Raw genomic sequence first — 26,196 nt, 5'->3', positions numbered from 1 at the left:
TGGTTTTATTGAGTTTCCTCCATTTCTTTCTTTTTTCTTTTCTTTTTAACAGCAAGGAAGTTGTACACTTATTTTTCTTTTTTAAAGTTCATTGTGATGTGTCTGGGTGTGGGTTTATTTTCATTTAAATTGCTTGATATTCTGTTGGATCCAGTGAATTTGAGGAGTTGTGTCTTTCATCCATCCCAGAAAGTTCTTAGTTTTCACTTCTTTCAATATTGCTTTTTCCCTATTCTCATTATTATCTCTTTCTGGATCTCTGATGTTGAATCTTCTCCCTTTATTTTCCAGGTCTTTTAACCACTTGTATTTTCTGTTGCTCTGTGCTTCATCTTGTGTGATTTCTTCTGGTCAGTCTTACAGTTCACTGGTTCTCTTCAGTTATATCTCAGCAGTTTTTAACTATCCATTAACTTCCTAACTTTTTATTTTTTTCATTTCCAGAAATTTTATTTGGTTCTTTTTCAATTCTTCTCATTCTCTTTCTCCTGTCATACTTTTATCTCTTATTCTAAATGTAGTAAATATATTTATTTTATTTTCTTTATTTTATCATCTTAGTATCTGTGGCCTTCGTGGTTTGGTTTCATGATTTGTTATTTTTGCTGATATTTTGCTAATTGTGGTTTGTTCCTCTTATTTCAGTGTTTTTTGTTTTGTTTTTGTTTTGTTTTGGTGTGTTCCTGTATTTTAAGACTGTCAATTTGGAGGGTTTTTTCTTTTTTTTTTTCTTTGTGGTTAATCTTTTACTCTGAAATTCATCTTAGGACTTTGTGTCACACAGGTTTTATGATTTTCAGTTCTAAGTTCCCTTCTCTTGGGCAGTTTTCCTTTTTAAAAATTTGTCCACCGAGAGTCACCCATTTGGAAGTGACCCAGTTTGAGGGAAGATCGTGCCCTTGATCTAACCTCCTCCTCTTATTAACTCCACCTGTGTTTCTTGTCTCCTATTCATGTTCTGTTAAATTCACACTCTAAGCCATTAGAGAATGTGTAGGAGGTGAACTATGGACAGTAGGCCAGTTCTACCTTGTGGCCTGTTTTTATATGGTTCACTCGTTAAGGATGATTTTTACCACTTATAGAGAATTGTAAAAAAAAAAAGGAGAAGAATATTTGACAGAAACTATAGTCCATAGAGCCTAAAATATTTACCCTAATGTTTGACACAAAAGTTTGCAGACCTCTGCTCTAAGCTATCAAGAATTAGCAGATACCATTGACTGGATTAGCACTTGTGTTTCAGGTGCTCTACTATCCTGTCCTCTCAGCTATGCATTAGAAAGGCATTTTTTTATATGTTAATTTTCAGTTTGTTGTATTGGGAGTGAAGTCTAAATCTTTTATTTTCATGAATTAATCAATTTTCTCTGTTTTGTTTATGGCTTCAGTGGTCTAAAGGCTATTTGTTTTAATCTTAAAAACATCTTTGTTCAAAGTAGTCTTGGTACATGGATGTGCATAATCTCTTAGTCTTCTTAATTTTACTCAGTAAGGTAATGGCTAACCTAGTCTTAAGTTTTTACAAGAGTTTTTGTTAAATATAACTTGGGTTTCTGCAACAGAAATTATTGTACTAATTTATATTCTAACCAGTACTGTAGGAGCTCACTAATTCTCACCTGTATTGAGTATGATCATTTAAAAACTGTTTTAAATTTTTTACACCAGAAATATTTCATTGTTGCTTTACCTTCTTTTTAAAAGTCATTAAGACTGTTGGATGAAGAAGAAACAACTGACAATGATTTAAGAGCAAAATTCAAGGAACGCTGGCAAAGGACGCCATCCAATGAACTCTATAAGCCCTTAAGAGCAGGTAAGAATGTGCATAAATGACTTTGACTTGAGTAAGTTCTGTTTGGATCTACGTTTTTTGCTTGATTGAAGTAGGCTCTGATGTAAACGTGTTTTTATTGAAACTGCTATTATGAAAATCCAGGTGTTTTTCTTCAGTTCCGTGTAAGACAAAAAATAACAAAGGTAATCGACGTTCATTATGAGAAGTTCGAATTCTTAAGAAAGTAAAAATTGAAATGATCCTGTAATACTCATTTCCTATTCCAGGCTCTATGCATATTTTAAAAACATAAGTGAGATTATATTATATATATGGTTTTGTAATTTCATTTCACTTAGTAGTGGGTAGTAAAAGATGAGGTTTTAACAGTTAACCTGAAACCAAATTGTTTTTTTTTTTTTTTGCGGTACGCGGGCCTCTCACCGTTGTGGCCTCTCCTGCTGCGGAGCACAGGCTCCAGACGCGCAGGCTCAGCGGCCATGGCTCACGGGCCCAGCCGCTCCGCGGCATGTGGGATCCTCCCGGACTGGGGCACGAACCCACGTCCCCTGCATCGGCAGGCGGACTCTCAACCACTGCGCTACCAGGGAAGCCCCAAATTGTTATTTTTAAGACTTTGAATATTAAGATTTTGTGCTTGTTAAGATAAATGATGTCTAGACTTGTTTTATTTCTCTGTAAAAGTAATTAATACTATTGAGATTTTTCTAAAAATATATCCGCCTTTCTTTTAAGTCAGATTTAAGGAGTGATCCTTTGAGAGAGGAATACTTTTGAAGTAAGTTGTAACAATTTTTGGAGTAAATGTTATCTTTCTATATTCACACGTTGTAGGAAAAGATTAGACTAATGTTGATTGGCTTTTATTTGGTGGACAGTAACCGCAAATGTATTTTAAGATATAACTGTGCTTTTGCTTTATAATTGATTTTGTCATTTTTCCAAAACCGAAAATGCAAAGACTAATAGGAGCTCAGTTTCTGTTATCTAGTGAATTGGGACTTATCGAAGGGGGAAACAAGTAAAGTTGGAGAACAGAATTAAAAGTACAACCAGCTTATATACATTACTGTTAAAATCAGTACTGTGCTCTGGTAACATTTTTTTTTTTTTTCCCTCCACAGAGGGAAGCAACTTCAGAACTGTTTTGGATAAAGCTGTGCAAGCAGATGGACAGGTGAAAGAGCGTTACCAGGCTCACCGGGACACCATTGCACTTCTGTGTAAGCCGGAGCTGGAGCTGAATGCTGCCATCCCGTCTGCTAACCCAGCAAAGACCATGCAGGGCAGCGAGGTGAGGACATGCATTTTGATGTGGGTGATCATCTGCTTATGAAAACTATGTTCAAGTCATTATATACAATGAATTACCAATTTTTTTTCTTACTGTCATCTTTTTAAAAATGCTGATGTACATTGAGGTGGTTGTTTAGAGTAGCATGATATATACACCGTGTAAAAAGTAATTATATTAATAATACTACTGTCCTGTAGTAATAATTTCCATTTATTGAATGTCTCCTATGAACTGGGTACTGTATTCTAGGTACCTCATATGTTCACAGGTTTAATTCAAATTTTATAAAAGGGAGAGGCTTGGAAGTATAGGAACTTCCTTGAAGTGGAAGGACTGGATTGGCCAGATACTCTTCTGACCACAGATTCTTTGTTTCTTACATCATTCTATACCACCTTCCACCATATTCCACTGGGAGTACCTCTGAAGGGAAAGTTGTCAAGGTGTGCTTGTTAATCTAATAAATGGATAACGTCATCATGACATTTCTACTGGTGACAGGAAGGAGAAAATCAGTAGTGGGGCGTGTGATTCGCTAAGTCCCAAAAGGGGAGTGTGGGCTGAACACTGTGAAGTTGTGTAGGCGAAGAGGAGACCCGAAGCATACAGGAAAATAAGCCAAAGGGCAAGAGATAGCGCTGAAAACTTATTGAAAAAGGTGAATTTCCTGGAATAGTAGATCTCAGAAGTTATCACTGTCATTCCTTATTTGTCTTTGCACAGAAATGTTTCATGTATTTACTCAGCCAAGACTTAATGGATAGCTACTGTGTAAGGCACTATGCTAGATGCACATAATAACCAGCCTTTACCTTCAATTCACGATCCAGTGTGGAAGATGAGACGTATACAAGGATTACTGTAATACAGGGTAGAAATTGAAAAGTGTCGCAACTATACTGTGAGAATTTAGGTGACGAAGTAGTTATGTTTCAGCATTTGGAGCTCCTTAGGCTTAGGAGGCTTAAGAAATTGGCACTTTATGAGAACAGTAGACAGGCAGGAAAGTGGACATGTGTAGGATCCGAGAAGATTGAGTGAGTGGGTGTGTCCAGAGCGGTTTCTGAGGTTCTGTGGAAGCAGCCCCCGAAGTGAAGAGAAGACGGCGCTGGTGGATGGGCACAGAGCTTGCGTCTCAAGGCAGGGGTGCCTGAGGGAACAGTGACTGTCAGTTAGATGCTTTGAGGACGTGGGGGAGAAAAGGAAGGTGGTTAGAAGATTAACTTGTGAAGAACAGAGCCTGCAGACCCATAGAACAGCAACACTTTCTGGCCCCTTTTTATTTTAGAAAAAAACATTTCTGTTTAGTATCCTCGTTTTTTCTTTTTAGTGTCACATGCATGACTCAGAACTTATAGGGCTTTTGTCCTTTTATTCTCCTGCTTTCTATAGAAAAGCAAAAATGGTTCTTGCTAAGCAAAATCAGAATGAGCATGTACTGATATGTTATTTTATTCAGTAATAGCTGCTTTGTTAATTCACAGTGGTGTTACATAGGGGAAGAAAACTTTTATAGTCAATATGAAGTTATTTTACTGAAACTAGATTTTCTGCATAGAGGTAATCAACAATTTTCAATGTTCTAAATATTCATTCATCATGTGCCTTTATCAGAAGAGGCAAACATCATGTGTTTATTAAAGCTATTTCAGATAGTTGTCATCGTAGTTGGTGACACATTAGCCAGAGTTTTTATGAGAAAAACTCAAGCATTTGAATTGCTGATTATTAAAGTGATACAAAGTACATGTTTTATTAAGAGGTCCAAGCATAACAGGTAGGGCTGTTTTTTTCTTTCATTATGAACAGTAACAATAACAAATAACTAACTAGTTATTTGTCTTTGTTCTGTTTGGGCATCTGGTTTTAGGTACTTAGAGGATCTTCGTTTTTATACTGTAAGAGACAGTCATCTATTTCAAGATAATAGTGTTCCTGACTTTCAGCTTTGTTTACTAGACTATTTTTTAAGACCAATTCTGCATATTCCTATTTCTCCCCCAGCTTTATTTCACTTGGCTACTTAAACATTTTCTAACTTTTGTTAGACATAACTTATATAGAGAGGAAAATGACCTTTCTTACTCTCCTAATAGCCAAGCAACCTTCACATAGGGTCATAGTCATGGTTGAGTTTCTGTTATCAGTTTAAATATGCCAACAGATAAAACTATTGCAGCCTTTTCAAATTTATATGCTGTTACATACCCCCAATACAAAATGTGTCACATAGTTACAGAAATAGTTATAATTCAGCAAAATAAGGGATACTTAATTCTTGGTCTGTTCCTTGTTGTTACTCTGTTCTTGTCTGAGTGCTCAGATGCCTAAGCCTCTTTAGTCCTCAACGCACATGAAGTATAGAGTTAAACCATGAAACCTAACTAACAGTTAATAATAATGGCTACTACTGACTGAACACTTAGCCTATGTTAGAAATTACATTGAGCACTTTATATGGATTGTTTCAGTCTTTACAACAGTCCTGACATATAGGTACTATTATTATTCCTGTTTTGCGATGAGAAAATTGAGTTTTCCAGGTAAACTGCCCTTGGTTACACAGTAACTAAGCCCATTATATTCACTAAGGGAGAGTAGTTAGAGTTGAAGTATTTTTTTCTATGTCATCATATTTCACTTTGCTAGACAACTAGTTTCATTTGTTTCTGTATTCACAATTTGATTTAATTTTGTGTTTTGGATGTGTAAAAGAATGTTCATGATTCAAAAGGTTCATGCAGAGAAATCTCACCCCTTTTTCTACCTTCTTCCCATCTGCTCTATGTAAGTAACAATATTCATTAGTTTTTGGTTTGTGCTTAGTGCTTTTATTTTTGTGAAAAATACATATGCACACAGATACATATCATATATTATGTGTGTGTATAGCTTTTATATTCTGATTTCCCTTCTCACTCAAAATGCGACATACCATACATAACGCTTTTGTACCTTTTTTCATTTAACAATATGTCCTGGAAGTCATTTGGAAGCAAGACTTTGCTCCACTTTGTCTAACATCAAATTCTACTAGATCCCTTTAATAGACTTTGCCATATCCATCCAGGTATGATTCTTTCTCCTCTTCCTTCCTTTTAAGAGTGTCTGTGGTTTGATGCTTCTTGGGCCTCTAAGACCATTTCTTTGCACTGCTCTGCATGTTAAGAGAGTGAATTTAAGATAGGAAGGACACTTAGGAGATACGGTGGTAACAGAGGCCAAAATATAGAAGAAACTTGAGACTTTTCCTCAGGGCTTTGGTTTTCACATGGGAAGGTCGCTCTGGACCCTCTTGTCAGGGAGCTAACTAAGGCCGTGGACTGAAGAGCCGGACAGAGCTTCTTAGAAACAGGCAGTAGGTGAGCAGATCCTTTGGAGCTGGAAGTGCTGCTGGTAAGAAGAGGTGTAGGTGGGGTTCATGGATGGCCCCTTCTTCCTGTCTTTCCCCACTTTCTTTCTATAAGCATCCCTGGGGCAAGCAGAATAGAGGGCTTGGGGTTGCTGTTCTCCCCTCTGGTCCTAGCAGAAGTGTGAAGAGATGTGAGTGAAAGGGGGCAGCTCATGTGTGGCCTTAGAGGGCGCTTGAACACTCTAACACTGTTACTACAACGGGGTGTTTATGAATCATGTGGATGTTAGAGACTGCCTGGACCGAGTAAGAAGCAGAACTCATGATGCGAAGAGAGATACAGAACCCGCCCACTCTTTCTCTCCCAGGATATAAAAGAAACATACAGCTTATAGCTTTCTGTCTGTCTGTTTCTCTCGAGTGCTCTCTCCGTGTATATCCGTATCTCTGTTTCTGTCTCCATGTCCCTCTCTCTCTCAGTCTCGCTAGGTCGGCAAAATAGGGTATCTCTTTACTTGACAAATACATACCTTCTGGGGACTTCCCTAGTAGTCCAGTGGTTAAGAATCCGCCTTCCAATGCAGAGGACATGGGTTCAATCCCTGGTCAGGGAACTAAGATCCCACATGCTGCGGGGGAACTAAGCCTGCGCGATTCAACTAGAGCGCCCGTGTGCTGCAAACTACAGAGCCCACTCACTCTGGAGCCCACCTGCCACAACTAGAGAGAGAAAACCCACACGCCACAACTAGAGAGAATGCTGTGTGCTGCAGTGAAGATCCCACATGCTGCAACTAAGACCCAACACAGCCAAAAAATAAATTAATTAATTAAATTAAATAAATATTTAAAAAAATATATATATATATACTTTCCTCTACCTCGTGACAAGGATGCAGTGTAGTGTAGCGAGGTTAAGAGATTGATTTGGAATTAGGCAGGCTTAGGTCTCAGATTTCACTTCTGCTCCTTTTAGTAGCTGTGCAACCTTAGGCATGTTAACTTAATTTTTCTGGGATGCAATTTCTCCATCTGTGGAATAGAGGTAATAAATATATACCCTATAGGGTGTTGTAAGGAATACATAAAATTATATTTGTAAAGTGTTTAGGACAGTACCTCGCACATAATAGATGTTCAGTAGATCTGTTATCATTATTGCTGGTGCTATTGCAATCTGAATCCACTAAAGGTACAGCAATGTCTGTATCTAAATAAACCTGATGTACAATTTATACTTGACTCTCTGAGAGATCGTCTCTCCCTGACCCTGGTGAACCTTTATATATAATTCCTTTCTTGAAATTGGCTTCTGTTTTTTGGGCAGTTAAACTAAGTTTCTTAAATTGTTTAGGTTGTAAATGTCTTAAAATCCTTACTGACAAATCTTGATGAAGTAAAGAAGGAAAGAGAGGGGCTGGAGAATGACCTGAAATCAGTAAATTTTGACATGACGAGCAAATTTTTGACTGCTCTGGCTCAAGATGGTGTGATAAATGAAGAAGCTATTTCTGTTACTGAACTGGATCGAATCTATGGGGGTCTTACAACTAAAGTCCAAGAATCTCTAAAGAAACAAGAAGGACTTCTTAAAAATATTCAGGTAAAGTTTATATACTTTAGTAAGATTTTTATTAAAAAAATTACAGGAAGGATAAACCTGGACTAAATCTGTATCCAATTAGGATTGTGTTTTTTGCAAATGTTACATATTAATAGAAATCTGTAAACATTATTGGTTATATTTTCATGCCCACTGAATTTGTGGTATTTTTACTTAAGGAAAGCTGTAAAGTACTGTGTTACTCCAAAAGGAATATATTAGGTAAATATCTAGTAAGAACTGCAGGAAATCATATATGATTTTCATAGTTGGGAAAGTATCAGTACAAATGTTATGAGCTATAGTAACTTGATAAATAAGTGTAACTGCATAAATCTTTCTTTTAACAAGGTCTCACACCAGGAATTTTCAAAAATGAAACAGTCTAACAATGAAGCTAATTTAAGAGAAGAAGTTTTGAAGAATTTAGCCACTGCGTATGACAACTTTGTTGAACTCGTAGCTAATTTGAAGGAGGGCACAAAGGTATGAAGCACAAAAGAAACAAGAGCTAACTAACCAGTGTGGATGTGAGGATATAATTGGGAAGTTAATTGGTATTTCCAGTTGGACCAAATCATTCTGTCTTGAATTTCTTAGCTTTAATGACTTTGGCTCTTGAGAGCTTTGGTATAAATGGGAGAAAGCTTAATGAAGGTGGGAGTATTTCATGGGAACTTTGCAGAATGAATTTTATATTTCACCAGGCAGAAAGAGGATGTGTAGGCATTCATTTCAGGTAGCAGGAATTAGCACAGAGAGGTCAAAAGGTCAGTGACACTTTGTTGGGGGGTAGAAAGTTGGCCAATCTGAGTGAATTATGAGGGAAGAGGAGTAGTAGTCAAAGCTGATACGTGGTGGGGAAGGGGGTGTGTATGGCTTTTATATTCTGTGCTGGTGGTGCGGATTATGATAGATTTGTGATCTGCTTATGACTCAGAGTGCTTACTAAATATGTTTAAGTATTTTCTTGCCTTTCCTTTAGATATTTTAGGGAAATGCTTATATTTGTTTTTACCAATTACTTTGCTTTTGAGGGAACAAGTGATTTTTAAGTTTTTCAAATACATAATTTCTTTTGGTACTTTAACTCCATAATGATCACTTAATAAAGTTATCTTGATGTAAATATGGTAGATATAATGTAAAACCCTCTGAAGAGAGCATAGAAATACTGCCAAAGCCTTCCAAAGAGAGAGGATAATAAAATGCCATTTTAATTTGGTTTAAAATGCTTTGTTGAAATAGATAAGCTGAGAAAACTCACCAGAGTGCCTTTGGAAATTCTTCTGAGGGTTTCTGAAATGATGCTTGCATTTCTGAAGTGAATGTGCAGATCTAATACTTCCACTTAAATAGGTTTAGAGTGTTTATTAAGAAGTTGACTTTAGGAATTGGGAACTTGTTCACGATCATGAAACTTTTAACTTGTTGCCACTTAATTTTTGGTGGCAGTGCTTTCTAACGATGATTTTATTATTTTTACTTTCTTAGGGAATCTTAGGTCATATTTAATATTAAGTTACTGGACTTAAGTGGTATGACTGTCTCTTATGCATAGGATTTTAGCTCTTTAACTTTAACTGTTATTGACAAAGGAGCTTTAGATTGTGTTCCTCTTAGATTAAAAATTGTTCTGGTTTATCACTTGTGTTTGTTCTTTACTTGTAGTTTTACAATGAGCTGACTGAAATACTCATCAGGTTCCAGAACAAATGCAGTGATATAGTGTTTGCACGGAAGACAGAGAGGGATGAACTCTTAAAGTAAGTTTATTTTGTGTATTAAATTGTACTTTTGAAGTATTTTTCTTTAAAAAAATCTTGCTACCTCTTTTAAAAAATCATATGTGGAGACTTTTGTGGTGAGTTGGCAGTTTCTTTGTTTCCTCCATGGTGTTTGTTTGTTTATTTGCTTTTTTATAAATTTATTTATTTATTTTTTATTCTTGGCTGTGTTGGGTCTTTGTCGCCGCACGCGGGCTTTTTCTAGTTGTGGCGAGCGGTGGCTTCTCTTGTGGAGCGTGGGTTCTTGGCATGCGGCCCTAAGTAGTTGTGGCATGTGGACTCAGTAGTTGTGTCTTGCAGGCTCTAGAGCGCAGGCTCAGTAGTTGTGGTACACGGGCTTAGTTGCTCCATGGCATATGGGATCTTCCCGGACCAGGGATCAAACCCGTGTCCCCTCCATTGGCAGGTGGATTCTTAACCACTGCGCCACCAGGGAAGTCCCCTCCATGGTGTTTTACAAAGCAGCAAGGAAATAACTGCATGATCTGAGAACCAAAGGGCGAAAAGGAGTGGAAACTCTAGATGTAGGAAGAACAGTGATGTCACAGAAGTGATAGCAGAATAGCTCAGGGTAACAGATCTTAGGAAATGCGAATAAACATAAGCAGTTTACTTTGAAGTGGCAAATAGATTCCTTACATGAAGCTAGAGGCACAGAACATGAGGGAGAGAGGGTTTATAGCTCAGAAAATGTCAGTAAAGTCACTTTCTGCAGGGGCCTACTGGAAAAGCTGGGCGAGTAACATAGGACTCATTACATGTGGAGTAATGAATAGAGAGTTGACACAGCATCGATACAAATATACTATATTCATTGAGGTGAGAAAGAGAACAAAATTTTACTAAACTTAATAGATGAAGAACATTCACCAGAATAATGTCGTCACAGAACAGATAAAAAATTTACCATGAATTAAAAAAAAAAAAAAAGAAAAGGCTAGGAAACAATCATTAAGGATCACCACAAACAAGTGCCAGAACTCAAGGAAAATGGTAAGAAAACAGGAGGCAGATGTCGGGATTCAGGAAACAAGTGGAAGAGAAGAACAAAGCCATCACAGGTATAAGATGAAATGGGAAGGAGCAAAATGGAGGATAGACGATGAAGAAAACACAGGAGCACAAAGTAGAAAAGAAGAAATCAAAGAAAATGAAACCAAAGTAAGGAAAGGATTAAAAAGGATTAGAGAAAGTGGGCAGAGGAGATCCAATATATGTAAAATTGAATTCCCTTCAAAGAAGAAAAACCAAAACAGTGAACAGAACAAATATTTAATGATATTACTCAAGAACATTTTTCTAAAATAAGGCTTGTTGAAAGGGTATATAATATGGTCAGGAGAAATGAACAAGAACTGTCAACACCCCAGCATATAAATTATTAGTCTTAAAAGATAATGGTAGGATCCTATTAAGGCAGTCAGGCAAAAAGATCAGGTAAGTTTATAAAAAGGTGAAAAAAATTCAGGCTGGCAGCACTGCATGCTAGAACAGAGTGGAATGATTGCTTGTTGGAACTCGAAGCAAATGTGAGGCAAAGATTTTATATCCAGTCAGCCTGTCCTTCAGGTGTATACAGAGCCATGTGCTCAATTAGTAATGAATGTAAAGGACCCAGAGACTATTATACTCATGAGCCTTTCTTGAGCCCTTCAGATGACCTGACCATTATTCTTGTCTCTGTCCATGTTTATACAGTTTCCCATTGAAGAAGTGGACGAAGTTAAGAGCTACTTTCTTCCACCCCCCAAGAAAGAGCAGGGCCAGTTGTTTTCAGTTTTTCTACTAAACCTTTAAAAAGCAAATAATTAGAATGCTTTTTAAATGGTTCTAGAGGTTTAAAAAAAAACCCTCCAAGTTAGTTTTACTGATAAGTGAATCTGACAAAGATTAAAACAAAAGTCTTCAGACCAGTTTCATTTATGAATATGGATGCGAAATTTCTAAATAAAATACTTGCCATTGATATTCTTTAGTATATTAATAAAGAAGCATGACCAAGGGGGAGTGGGTGGTTATTCCAGTAATGCAGTGATTGGTTCAGTATTTTTACATCTAAGGAGAGAAAGATTCTCTTCATAGATGAGGAAAAAGCATGAGAAAATAACTATTCTGGTACTCAAAATAGGAATTAATTGACTTCCTTAACATGAAAATATATGTGTATGTGTGTATATATACAATAGATCTATTTATCTGTTTATATCTGCACAAAACTCAGCTTCATGGTTAATGGAGAAATGCTATAAACATTTCCCCAAAAGACAAATGCCCATTATCAATGCTATTATTTAATATTATATTGGCAGTACCAGACTACACCATTAGAAAAGAAAAAGAAATTAGAGATAGAAAAATTGGAAAGGAGGAGGTAAAATTATCACTACTTACAGACTTTATGATTACACATCTTGAAAACCCAAAAGAATCAACCCTCAAACTCTGCAAATAATAAAGGAATTGTTACTGAAGATAGGTGATTATAAAAATAATTTGTAGAAATCAATAGCCTTGGGACTTCTCTGGTGGTCCAGTGACTAAGACTCCGCACTTGCAATGCAGGGGGCCTGGGTTCGATCCCTGGTCAGGGAGCTGAATCCCACATGCAGCAACTAAAGAAAGGTCCCACAGTGCAGCCAAATAAATAAATAAATAAATAAATAAATATTTAAAAGTAAATCAATAGCCTTCATACAAATAAACACATAGAAGATATAATGGAGGAAAAGACTTCACTTAAAATAGCAATAAGGAAGATAAAATACATAGGAATAAATTTGTCATTTATTAGACCGGTATGAAGAAAACTTTGAAACACTATTCAAGGACACAAAAGAGGACTTGAGCAAGCTGAAAGACGTATCATGTCCTTAGATAGGATGAGACAGCTTCATGAAGATGTCAGTTCTAAAGAAACTTATGTATTCAACATAATTTTTTTTTTTTTGTGGTACGTGGGCCTCTCACTGTTGTGGCCTCCCCCACTGCGGAGCACAGGCTCCGGACGCGCAGGCTCAGCGGCCATGGCTCACGGGCCCAGCCGCTCCGCGGCATGTGGGATCCTCCCGGACCGGGGCATGAACCCACGTCCCCTGCATTGGCAGGCGGACTCTCAACCACTGCGCCACCAGGGAAGCCCTCAACATAATTTGTTAAAATATTTATTTATTTATTTATTTTTTAACTGTTTTGGCTGCATCAGGTCTTAGTTGCGGCATGCGGGATCTTTCGTTGCAGCACGTGGTCTCTTTGTTGCAGTACTTGGGCTTCTCTCTAGTTGTGGTGCGCGGGCTCTAGGGCGCATTGCCTCTGTAGTTGTGGTGTGGGGGCTCCAGGACACGTGGGCTCTGTCGTTGTGGCACATGGGCTCTGTAGTTTGCGGCATGCAGGCTCTCTTGTTGAGGCACGCAAGCTCAGTAGTTGTGGCACGCGGGCTTAGTTGCCCCGTGGCATGTGGGATGTTAGTTCCCTGACCAGGGATCAAACCCGCGTCCCCTGCATTGGAAGGCGGATTCTTCACCACTGGACCACCAGGGAAGTCCCTCAACGTAACTTTGATTAAAAAAGGTATCAACAGATTTTCATGTAAAACTAGACAAGTTGATCCTAAAGCTCAAGTAGAAAAACAATTAAACAAGATTAGCCAGGAAAACTGAATAATAATAACAGTAAGGGGAAACTAATTTGCCAGACACTAAAATATGTAATAGTGTCTCTAAAACACAGTGATACTGGCACGTGATTAGACCAAAGACAGAATAGAAGATAGGAATAGATTCAAATACATATGTGAATTTAGTGAAAGAAAAAATCCTAAATCAGTAAGAAGTTAGAAACATGTGCTTAGCCGTTTAGAAAACAAAAGTTATTTTTACCTCAGAATAAGTTCTGAAAGGATCATAATTGAAATGTATAAAATGAAATGAAGAGAGAATATGAGAGAATTTCTTAGTAAAGCTGAAATAGGAAGGGTCTTTGTAATTCTGACTTCAAACCCAGAAGCCATAAAAAAAAAAGTTCATCATAACATGATAAGAGTCAAAATGTAATAAACTGGGGAAAAATATTTGAAACTTATTCATGGGCAAAAGGCAAATATACGTAATTTATAAAGAACTCCTAGATACTAATGAGGAGGAAAAAACTCAGTAGAAAAATTGGGAAAGGATGTGAACAGAAATTCTGCAGATGAAATATGAGTGGTTCTTAAGCATATGAAAAAATACTTACCCTCGCTCAATATAAAATAAATATGAATTAAAATTACTCTGAAATAACATTTTTCAGGGATTTCCCTGGTGGTCCAGTGGTTAAGACTCCGCGCTTCCACTGCAGGGGTCATGAGTTCGATCCCTGGTGGGGCTGGTGAAATAAAGCTACATCTGTGCAGTGAAATACTATGCAGCTATTAAAAAAAAAAAAAAGAATGTTTTCTATTTACCCATGTAGAAAAATCTCTGAGATAAATAATTAATGGTAAAAAAGAAATAAGGTTACAGACAGTGTAAAGTATGCTTCTTATGTAAAAACGGAGAAGATAAAAATACAGGGCTTCCCTGGTGGCGCAGTGGTTGAGAGTCCGCCTGCCGATGCAGGGGATGCAGGTTCGTGCCCCAGTCTGGGAAGATCCCACATGCCGCGGAGCGGCTGGGCCCATGAGCCATGGCCGCTGAGCCTGCACGTCCAGAGCCTGCGCGTCCAGAGCCTGTGCTCCGCAACGGGAGAGGCCACAACAGTGAGAGGCCTGCGTACCACAAAAAAAAAAAAAAACACATTTGAATTGGTTTATTTCTGATAAGGAAGCTCTGGTCAGGTTCATAAGAAATAAAAAATAGTGGCTGTCTGTTTGTGGTAGTGAATGGTGGAATGAGAATTTGTAGATAGCGAGTGGCCTGTCACTTTTTAAATCAAGTGAATATATTACCTTTTCAGAAAATTATATTAAATTAATATAAATAATTATAGGGATTTCATATTTCTTATAGTACCACCAACTAGTCTAACTTTATTTTTGACATTTTATCTGTACCCCTGGCCTTTTTTTTTTTTTAGCCATAGAACCCTTTGTTCAGACTGAATCTTGCAGAGAAGCCCAGTTTGTGAAACAAACAGAAATGGCTCTGTGATTTAATAGCTTTGATTTATATAATTAGTAAGTGCCTAGGAAATTCTCATTTGTCCTATAAATGTGTTATTTACTGCAACCATCTCTGGAGTCTATCAAAGGAAAAAATATTATGTCTTATGTGCTTTATAATATATTATAATCATACAGGCTAGATACTGTGTTTATGATTAAATATACTCAAAATCTAATTAAATAGTTGTAAAGATAATTATAATAAATAAAATATTTAAAATATTAAATATAATTGTTATATTTATTATATGTGAGTTATATATATACACACATATATATTAGATGTTTCAAAGTTTGACCTTTTTCAAATTTTAATATTGACTAAAAACTTACAGTTTATATTGTAAGCATTTATTACAAATTTACAAACATTATGAAGTAGTTTTGATTTCTTGATGAATGTGTGTAAGTTTTCTTTCTATGTGGAGTGTCTAATTTATCTTACAACTGGGATTGTTTTTGACAGTGAAAGTGTGGTCTGGGGGACTCAGAGTTGCTGTTAATTGTTACATCAAGACAGTAGGTCCTGTTGCAGACATTTCAGGACATGTCATGTTTACTGCTCTGTGCTTGTGAATCAGCACAGTGAGAAGTTGATCAATACCAAGTATTTCATAGAGTGTATTTTACTTTAGGGTTTTGTTTAGTGAGATTCCAATTTACTGTTAGAGGAGACTTTAAAATATTAACAAAATTTTTAATACTGTATTTTAATAGTCCTTTCAACCTCTATGTTTAATGAATTTACCTTAATAATAGATTATGAGGTATCTTTTAACATAAACTATCTCGGTGCCACATTTCGAATATCTTCCAGAAAGCTTTCATCAAGAAATTTGTACAACGGTTTTAAAGTTTTCATCAAGAAATTTGCTCAGTGGTTTCGAATAGGTTGTTGTTTTTTGTAAACACTGATACAATACAGCGATTAAAATATTAGCTAGGTATCTATGTACAGTTGTAGTTTTCTGATAATTATTAGATTATTATGTTACGAGTTTCTCATCTAGGGGACGACCTCCTGTTAGAGAGAGGGCAGTTTCTTAGGCTCACTTGCTCAGTTTGACATGTTCCTTAGTCTGGCTCTAACTGTGATCTCTGAAAAAGTTTACCTTTTTCCCTGGTCTTCAGAAACAGAATAAGAACTAACTTTATTCAATAGTAGGAAGAAAGAAGATTTCAGTTAGTTCTAGTCAAGAACAGAAATGTAGTATATTTTAAAATACCATCATTGTTTTGAGTATATTTTCTGTGTTTCATATGTGAAGAAAAGAAAGTAAGAAAAAGATCTGGTATTTTGTATGTGTTGGTTTTCAAAATTGTGTTAATTTCTAACACTTCTGTCTTTAATAAGGGACTTGCAACAAAGCATTGCCAGAGAACCTAGTGCTCCTTCAATTCCTACACCTGCGTATCAGTCCTCTCCCGCAGGGGGACACACGCCAATGCCTCCAACTCCAGCACCGAGAACCATGCCGGTCAGTAAGCAACCACATTGTTAAAATGCAAGTTTTACGTGTTCTTGACAGCTTGCTGCTTGCTGTAAAGGATAACACAGACTTTACATTGTAGAGGTCTGGTGGTCACCACTTTGATCAGATGACCAACCTCAACTTTCTGATGTTTTGCAGTATAAAGAACACAGCATCACTCATGGATTCTTGCCTAAAAATGTTTAACTAAATCTAATGAAGTCTTTAGAATCAACTTTCAGTTTATAGCAAATACAGTGATAAAACAAGAAATTAAATTGTGCTGTTAGGAACAGTTGGACGGTCTAGAACTGGAACATTCTGTGAGACACCTGGCTTGGTCTTTTCTAAAAGCAAATGTCATAGAAAAAAATAGACAGGGGGCATATTCTAGATTAAAAGAGAGGAATGATTCATAATAATCAAATGCAATACATGAACCTCAGCTGGATCTTGGTTCATAAAAACGCCTAGAAGAGATTTTGTGATAAATAGGGAAACTTGAATGTGGAGTGGATACTCAATGATATTAGGAAATAATTATTAATTTTCTCAGGTGAAATGGTATTGTGATTATGTAGGAGAATATTAGGACTTGTATGCTGAAGTCTTTCGGGCTGGTGTCCTGAAGTTTGCAACTTAACTTTCAAATGGTTCTGCAAATATATAGATAGATAAATATATGGATATAGATAAAGCAGAGATGGCCAAATATTAATAATTAATTTAATTGGTAAACGTGATTGTTTATAATAGTATTCTTTTAAGTTTTCTGGTGTTTAAAAATTTTCATATGAAAATTCATGGGGCCAGGAAGAGATAACAGGAATAAACGGTACCTGACCTGCTCCTTCCTCCCACCTCAAATGTCTAACCATTGATGGGAGCAGTAGTGAACAGTAAATGATTAAATATTAGGCATCAGGGAAAGAGCAGTGGCTATGGAGTATCCACAAATTGGAGAATTACTTTTCAGCTACAGTACATTTCTGGAGTAATAAGCCCACATTTAAGAATGGGAATTAGAAATATATTTGGTTGGATTCTAGAGTTTTTCATATGCCCTTTTATTTTGATTGATAGCAATTTGACAGAAACCTGACACATTTTGTCAGTGCTGACTTTTTCTTACAGCCTACTAAGCCCCAGCCCCCAGCCCGGCCTCCACCTCCTGTGCTTCCAGCAAATCGAACTCCTCCTGCTACTGCTCCAGCTCCAGCTCCAGCGAGCACTGGGACCACTGCACCAGCTCCATCACAAACTCCTGGTTCAGCTCCCCCTCTGCAGGCCCAGGGACCCCCATACCCCACCTATCCAGGGTATCCCGGGTAAGGCTGAAACTTTGTATATCCCAATGAATTGGCTAATGTTTCTAGCTCTGGTTAGTCTTTTAAAAACAAGCTCACCCCTTCTCTGAACGGAGGTGTCATGAATGAGTAAGCTACATTGTCAGCTCACGTAGAAATAAAAGTAAGTTATAGTCACTTTTTTTGAGTCGTTGAATAGCCATTTCCCAGACTTAATTTTAGTTTTTACTTACTGGGTTTATATTAAACATATCTCTTCTGTATGGAATTCAGAATGTTTCCTTGGTCTTCATTTAGGTGACAAACAGGTAGGTGCCTTTTCTGAGCTTAGCATAGCAAGGTTGATAAGGCCTTCTTTACATACCTGTACTTTGATGTCTTGGCATTCTGATCATCTCTTAAATAGAAATCTATCTAATTATGGCATGTATTTTCTTAAAGCTCAGCTGCCTTTGTGATAGTTTTTTTAGTCTTAAAAATCCAGACATTTAACTATCTTTTAAAATGTCTTCCAAACTTAGTAAAGTACATTGTATCTTCCAAACGTTAAAACTTTGTAAATAGTAAATTTATGAGCCTTACAGTGAACATTGAATCTTGTGAAACAGAAGTGTACTTAGATTGCCACATTAGATTTAAGGGCTTCCGTTTTTTTTTTTTTTTTTTTTTTTTTTTTTTTTTAGGGCTTCCGTTTTTATTCCTTGTTCATAGTTGAATATTTAGTCTTATTTCCTTCAACAATCTTATTTTTTGGGTAGCATTCAACACTTTTTTCTTGCATTTCAATTAATAACAGGATAGAACACTTTTCTCTAGCAAGTACCTTGAAACAGCTGTTTTTTCTCGCCATTGAATGGCTTTCTTGAAAAAACTTCATTTTAGAATAATTATTGTATGTTTCATTTTCTAGTGTTTGATTTACCAATCCAGCTTTCTTGTGTTCTTCTTCCCATCAGGTATTGCCAAATGCCCATGCCCATGGGCTATAATCCTTACGCGTACGGCCAGTATAATATGCCATATCCGCCAGTGTATCACCAGAGTCCTGGACAGGCTCCGTACCCAGGACCCCAGCAGCCTTCATACCCCTTCCCTCAGCCCCCACAGCAGCCTTACTATCCACAGCAGTAGTGTGTCAGCTCAGAAGCTCAGCTGGTTCAGCTCAGAGGGAAAGAAATACCAACCCTGCAATAAGTGTACTAAACCCTACGCTCTGGTTAATATAACGTACTCCGATGTACTGAGTGCAGTGTGTAATTTCTGTCTGCAGCTAGAAGCTGTGCCCCAGTTCCACATTTGATTGCACATGGGCCATTTGCTGCTGTTGCAGTATAAAGACTAAGTTTAATAGGATTTGAAATAAATTACATTACAGTTCATAAAAGTTGAAAATGAGAAATTAAACCCACAAGTGAAACGTTTGAAATTATTATACTTAGTTCTACATAAGACATGATGGGAACATCAGAGGCTTACAATGATGGTTTCAGTACTGATACTCAAGAAAACTAAGTTATCTTTCTCTTTTGGTTTATTGATTTGGTTTAATTTTCATTATGCTATTTTGCATAATCAAAACATTGTAAATCTTATAATTTAAAAATAAATTCCTTAAGAACAGTTGTCATTGTTATGTTTTGTCATTGATTCTCATTCCTGTCTAATTTCTTTCTGGTATTAGTCTCTCATTTTATGTGTACACAAGTTAAACAGATCATGAGTTAAGTGCATGATTAATGCAAGTTAATAGGTTCAAGTACATTTTATAGGAAAACCAAAAGAATAATAACCATAATTTATCCTTCATATGCTGGTTAGTAAATTAATTTTGACATTTATTTTGAAAAATCCTATAATGTGGAAGAAACACAATTGCTACCAAAGATTCTTCAAATAAATATACAAGTAAATATGTATATTTAATGTTTTATTATTAGCTTCTCCAAGAAATTGATACAAATTCTGGTAATTTTTTTCTTTTTTTCATAATCTGGTTAAAATAAATACATGTCATTAACAATGCTGTCTAATGTAATGGAATTGTTTAAAGAAAATTTACTGTACCCTTCCGTTCCTTTTTTTCACCTTACTGTCTTAACCTACTAACATTTAATGCACAATGTATATGAATAGATCTAAGCCCTTTCATTTTTATGCTCCTAAAAGATTGGACTATTTTATAATTCAGGGAGTGCACAAAACAGTTGTTGGGAGCATATGCCAATTCTGGAATAGGCTGTGTATTTAATATTAGTCTCTGCTGTTAGGATAAACTAATCACTGTATAAACCTCAGTGAGACTTGCCTAGTGGAGTGCATAGACATGCCTCATGGAATGAGAAAGTGAGAAAGGAATGAGTTGTCTCATATTCCAGTGGGGTCTGTTCTGTGTGAGGTTCATTTCAGAACATACCAGGCATATGAGTAGATGTCCAATGAATCTGTTTATTTTCTAAGTTTCAATGCTAACCTTCTCTTGAATTACTGTTTCATTTAAATGATACTATCAGTTGGTCCACTGTTGTTTTCATTTGACAGTTTGGGTTTATATTTTAAGTGTGGGACTGAAGGTGTGATTGTAAAGGGAGTGAATTGGTTTAAAATATATGTATATCTTTAAAAATCTTTGTTGTTGTATGTAGAAAACATGAAGGCATGTTACTTCAATATAAATGACCTTTACATGGAATACTGAAATTGGTTTAAAGTTCAGTAGTTAAAACCTTGGCAAAAATAGTTTTTTACATATCATAGCTAAGTTCTATTAATGTGGAATCATCAGAATATGACATGGGCTTGTTTGACTTGTGTAAATGGCACTTAAGTTCCTTATTATTACTCAAGTTATCATTTCTATCATAAGATACTCAGTGAGATTAGGGGTATTCCAAATTGCTAGTTTATAATTCTCACTAATGCAAAAACAAAACAAAACAAAACAAAATTGGCCTGAATATTCTCTTGGGGAAGGAAGGCACTAAAGAAAAGAGTAAGTGCATCGGAGGGCCACCAGAGAAGTTACAAGGCCATTTAGCCCATTCCCTGTGCTAGACTAGGCCTCCTCTGTTCTCTCAGAGGGCTCAGGAAGGTGGTTCAGAAACTTTAGGGAAGGAGGCTCCACAGCCCCTCGTGGCAGCCTCCTCAGCATACCCAGCTCATTCAGCTCTGTTAGCAAACCCAGGCCTATTCCCTCTTGTTGGTTCACTCATCTTTTAGATGATTGAGGATGCTTTCCTTTGGTCATCTAGTGTCTTAGGTACAGATGACCAAATTTCTGCAGCCCTTCATTGCTGGGTGTGTCTTCATAGGACTCTAGTTTCATTAAGGTGGCTCATGGAAAGAAGTTTCTCTGTCCGTTTTGCATTCTAGCAAAGAAGAAGCAAGCCCTTACTGGGATTATTTTTGTTACCAGACTTTTTTATCCTTTGCTTAACTTCCTGTATTCCACAAAATACCCTAAAAAGTTGTTGTGGATAATGCTTTTTATTTAGAGGTAGGAGAGTTATCACTCTGGTTCAGGTATGTTGTACCTATGTTTATAATTAGGCTTTTTGATTATCTTCCTAAACTAAAGAAAGGACACTATTTGTTTTATTTATTTATGTCAGGCTTTGGAATACTATTTTAAAATGGACTATAAGTAATGAAGCTCTGCATAAAGGAGCTGGTCTGAAGTGGGGGAAAAACTAACTTATTTCTTATTCCTAGTTGGAGGCAGATGGCTTGACTTCTCAGTCTGGTGTAAAGTATTGGTCTACTCCTGTGCCTCTTGGTCTTTATTTACATTTAAGAAAAATAGTCATACGTCACTGCAAACCAGTCAATCTTTGTGAGATCTGTGCATCCAACTTCTTTGCAATTTATAATCTCTCCCCAAATTTAAGTAGTTACCAAAAAAAAAATGTTTTCACAGAGCCTCTGTCCCTGGTTTTCTGTACCAGTCAGCAGCCTATCTAGTCAAAAAAGATTAAAAAGATATTTTCCATTAGAGCTTTACAGTTTGCAAAAGTGCTTTTTCTACACATTTTCTAATTTCATAAACATGGCAAAATGCAACTTGTTAAGTAGACTTCAGTTTGCTGATGGGGAATTTTTTTTTTTTTTGGATGATCAGGATATCTTGGAAAATCTTGCTACAACCTAGCAGCATCTATTTTTGTTTTTTTTGTTTTTACACTTCCGCAATTATTAGTTGATTCACAATACAGAACAGGATACAAAGTAGGAGAAAAACAGTGCTATAGCATTATAATTACTAGTTTAAAAATAGACTTTAGAACTAAATGGTTGATTATAAGATTTACATGGAAGAGCAAAGAAGGAAAAATTATATTTTTAGAGAAAAAGAGAATATTCAGGCTTTATTTCTGGTATGAAGTTTATATTTTTTAAGAAATCCTATATTATCACACCAGAGATTTTAGATTCTTTTCTGCTTACAAACATTGCTGGTAGTTGGATGATATTTTTATTGTATTCATTTCTCTTAGGGGGAAATTGTAAAGAAAACAAAAGGTTCCGGATGAAATGTATCCTAGAAATAAAAGTTGAAAGATTCTTACTTCCTTGTAGTATGAATTCTTATTTAAAGTGTTTATGCTTCAGCTTTTATATTTCTCTAATTTCTTTGACAAACAGTGGGTTGGGAAATAAAAAAATACCCACTTTGACTAACTGCATGAGACAAGAAGACGGTGTTGTTTAAATGTTTTCTTACAGCTGTCAACCCTATAATTGATCATGGATGGACCATGATTTTCATCACTTACGATTTGACCCAGATCTTTCAGATGAGTAATTGCTTCTTCAGGTGTCATTTTTGGGTTAAATTTTGGAAATGTTTGGCGAGCTTACCACAGTCAATTGACCAGGGAAAGGGGGATGGTGAAATGTGTTCGTCTTCTAAAACATTTATATTCTTTTCTTCCTACTTCTCCCATGTTTTAAGGTCAGATGCAGCTGTTCTCCTATGTAGCTCAGGATACACAATTTATCAGAGAATGTGTTGGCTTTGTATGTCTTTGAAGTGTGTTGAAGTTGAACAAGCTACCTCCAGGAATGAATCTATAGTCTGAATCCCTATTATATACATTTAAGATACATAACTATTGGGTATAGTTAAATCTTTTTTGTTTGTTTTCACTTATCTGGCATCTGGGTTGGACAGTAGAGTTCTCACAGAGGGGCTTGGGAACCTAGGCATGTGGGGTGGGAGAACACGGGGAACTAAGGGACCCTCCCATGAACTGGAGTTCAGCTGCAGCCTAAATCTAGGACAGTGACTTGAGCAGCTCTGCTGCTGGGGCTGTTTCAGTTTATGACCACAGGGTGGGTGGGGTTGGCCTGGGCACTGCCTGTGAGCAGACAGGAGCTTGCCTAGAACCTGTGTACCAGAGAGCCGCTGGCCCCTGCTAACCAGGGTCCCCATCCACTGACCGGTCTTGCCTTTGTAGTTAATTCAACTGGGGCACATCCAAGTTGTTTGCCTTAGTACTCTACCTGCAAGGGATCCTGGCTCGTGTCAACTCTGTGGCTCCTGATAACCTTCCTTTTTGCTTAAAAGCTGCTTACGTCCTTTTCAACTAGTGACACCAAGTGATACAGGTGGATATGTTCAAGTCTATAACCTTTGTGTTTCTTTTAAAGTTTTCCTGTATTTGTAACTCTTCTGGTCTCTACACATTTTGAAGCCACGTGATTCATATTCAAGCCAATTATTGTGAACATGAAGTGATCCTTTTTAATATATATTATTATTAATATCTCCACTGTTTTTTCTAGCTGGATACATTAGTGTTTTTTGTTTCGTTTTGTTTTTTGTTTTTGTTTTGTAATCTAATAGGAAAGTTTAAAATAATTTGCAACTTTGTTAAAATTATAATCATATAATCTTTGGACATTTTGTCTGTTTGGAATATTTTTGTCCTATTTCCTTTTCCTGTGTTTCATTGCTTGGATTATGCTTTCTTTTTTTCTAGTTATTTGGAACACTAATACTCTTATTTTCTTCCCTCCCATCCTCAGCTAAATCTTGTCTTTTTTATATATATTTTTGTAAACAGGGTTTGCACTTATATTGTTAATGTATTATTTTCTTATGACTTTTGGAATGTCAGCTTGGTTGCTTCTAGTTTTTGGCGATTATGAATAAAACTGTTTTGTGCTCAGGTTTGTGTTTTCCTCCAGGATTCTGGCTCCAATGGCTTCTGCTCCCAGTAACCTGTGATTCTCTGTCTTCGTCTGTGTCTCCAGTTTTGGGAGTTTTGCCCCTGATGACTTCACATCTCATCTTTACATTCTGATGCCCTGTGTACTGATCTCACCTTTCTCTCTCTAGTCCACTGCTGGCTGTGTTCCACTGATAGCATGGTTGCCTACTCTTATTTCATATAATAACTTGCTCAACATCAACTGTGTACTTACTGGTTCTAAGGACTGTACTGAGTCTTCAAATAATAATTCATTTGTTGCAGAAGAGCCCTATGAAATTGATATGTTTATTCATACGCTACACAGAGGAGTCAACTTGTTGGAGAGAAGCTGATCAACTTGTCCATGGTCACATGGCTGCCGAGTGGCTGAGCTGGGGATCTTTTCAGCGGCCATCTCTGATCTGAACATCTACAATGACAAACATAGCTTCCTCTTGCGTGCTGTTGTTACTGCTAAAAGTAGCTGACCTCTACTGAGTGCCTGCCACATTCCAGGTCCTCTTCTAAGCATTTAAGTTCCATTAACTTATTTTAGCTGAGCAGTCACTAGTGAGATGGCCAGTGACTTCATCCCATTTTGCAGGACAGGAGGAAAGAAGGCACAGAGGAGCTGAGTGATGGAGCTGGGATCTCACTGAGATGAAAAGTTAAAGGCTTTCTAAAGTTTATCCTGTCTCTTGGAGTATTTGTTTTATAGTAGGGCATTTGCTCTCATTCCTCACATCCATCTCTCCATTCACCTATTCATTTTTTTCTCCCCAATAATTCAAAATTGTATATTGAGAGATTATTGATTATTCTAGGTGCTGCGAATACAACTGTGCCCTCAAGGAATTAGTATTCCAAGGAAGAGTGAAATTGAACTGGGAACAATGATAGGTTTAAGTGTGAATTTGTGGGAGTTCTCCATTTCCTTCTCCCTCCTTTCAGTGCCAACCAGGTAGCTAAACCCCTTGCATGTTCCTATTCCAGGGGTTGTTTGCAGGGTGGAGTCTCTGGGGCCAGGAGTTAAAGGAAGCAGCAACACCTCAGAGGGGTTAGCTTTTTTAGAGGGATCACTGCAGGCCCAGTGGGTATCACACTCCAAATGAGGTGGAGCTTCCGTAACTGAAGGGACCATGAGTCTGGGCAGCATGGAATGGTGACCCAGGACTTGGCACCACATTGGATATTTGTGTGGGAAGCCAGTAATGACTGAGACTGAATTTCTCATCACCCTGTGGGATGGGCTTCAGAGTCAGAATTGAATCAGTCAATAAATAGATATTTCTTATGTACCTGGGCTGATCAGCTTCAATTCATAGCTGCCTATTGCATTCAGGCCACCTCTGGGAGGGCAAAGAATGTTCATGCCATGCATGCCATGCCGTGCTCCAACAATAGCACTGCATTCGTTTGGTTGAACTGGCTGAGACCCCACTGGAGAACTGGTGAGCAGAAATAACAGGGGCCCTGGAAGCCTCTGCTGATGTTTAAGAGTGATCTGAATGCTTTCACCTGCTGGTCAGATATGGGGGTTGGCAGGATGGAGAGAAGGTAAATCACTCATTAGACAGTGCTGAGGAGATTCATGTTTCTCATTCCCAGCTGAAAGTGCCCTCTACCTCAGAGGGAGCCGCCTGAATCCTAAAATGGCCCCAGCCTGGTCATGCCATGTAAGGCCAAGCCAAGGGGTTGCCCCAGTTGTGGGGAAGCCTGTTTTGCTATGGTAGAGATGAGCCCACTAGAAGCTGTGGGTGCTGGGGGATGAAGCTCCAACTTGGTCCCAGAAGAAGAGTCTGCCTGTCTTTGGGGCTCATTCCTGAGATGCAGCAGGTTGGTAGCACCTTGTGTATGAGAAACTGTAGAGTTGAATGAAATCCCAGGGGTGACGTCCTGGGCCTCCGGGGCTCTCGGAGCAAAGGAGGCTCAGTGGGTGATGCGGACTCCCCAGCAGGCTTTCAGGGGCTGCACCCCTTATGAGCACACAGCAGTCTGCTGAAACGTGTCTGCACCCACTGGTCAGGAGAGGAGGTCAGAAGGGCCTTTTTCCCCAGAGCTCTGGACTTCACAGGCAAGGCCTGGACACTCAGAACAGGTGTTGACAGACCTGAGTGGCACCTCCCATCCCAAGCTCTATCTGACCGACCCTCACACCTTCTCCAACCACTGATGCCATAAAGGCTGGTACTAGAGGGTGGGGAGATCCAGGCCCTGCCACTGAGGCCAACACATGGGGATATGTC

At 37.6% G+C, this 26,196-nt stretch overlaps 1 protein-coding gene across 3 annotated transcripts in view; it reads left to right on the top strand.

The window, feature by feature from the left end:
- PDCD6IP (programmed cell death 6 interacting protein) overlaps positions 1 to 22,320 on the top strand; it is a 62,095-nt gene extending 39,775 nt beyond the window's left edge. For 2 of the 3 annotated variants that reach the window (XM_032647551.1, XM_032647550.1), the window contains exons 11-18: positions 1,708 to 1,819; positions 2,926 to 3,095; positions 7,805 to 8,053; positions 8,405 to 8,539; positions 9,725 to 9,819; positions 16,335 to 16,458; positions 17,587 to 17,780; positions 18,716 to 22,320. In XM_032647551.1, the coding sequence (XP_032503442.1) occupies positions 1,708 to 1,819; positions 2,926 to 3,095; positions 7,805 to 8,053; positions 8,405 to 8,539; positions 9,725 to 9,819; positions 16,335 to 16,458; positions 17,587 to 17,780; positions 18,716 to 18,890 (1,254 nt within the window). In that variant the 3' untranslated portion in view covers positions 18,891 to 22,320. Of the gene's footprint in view, positions 1 to 1,707; positions 1,820 to 2,925; positions 3,096 to 7,804; positions 8,054 to 8,404; positions 8,540 to 9,724; positions 9,820 to 16,334; positions 16,463 to 17,586; positions 17,781 to 18,689 lie in introns of all 3 variants that reach the window. The other variant, XR_004352068.1, reaches the window with a different exon arrangement.
- Positions 22,321 to 26,196: the final 3,876 nt, after the last annotated feature.

This window comes from Phocoena sinus, chromosome 11 (genome assembly GCF_008692025.1).
Source record: "Phocoena sinus isolate mPhoSin1 chromosome 11, mPhoSin1.pri, whole genome shotgun sequence".
In the NCBI taxonomy this organism is placed as follows: Eukaryota; Metazoa; Chordata; class Mammalia; order Artiodactyla; family Phocoenidae; genus Phocoena; species Phocoena sinus.
This window is presented reverse-complemented; position numbering and strand designations above follow the sequence as displayed.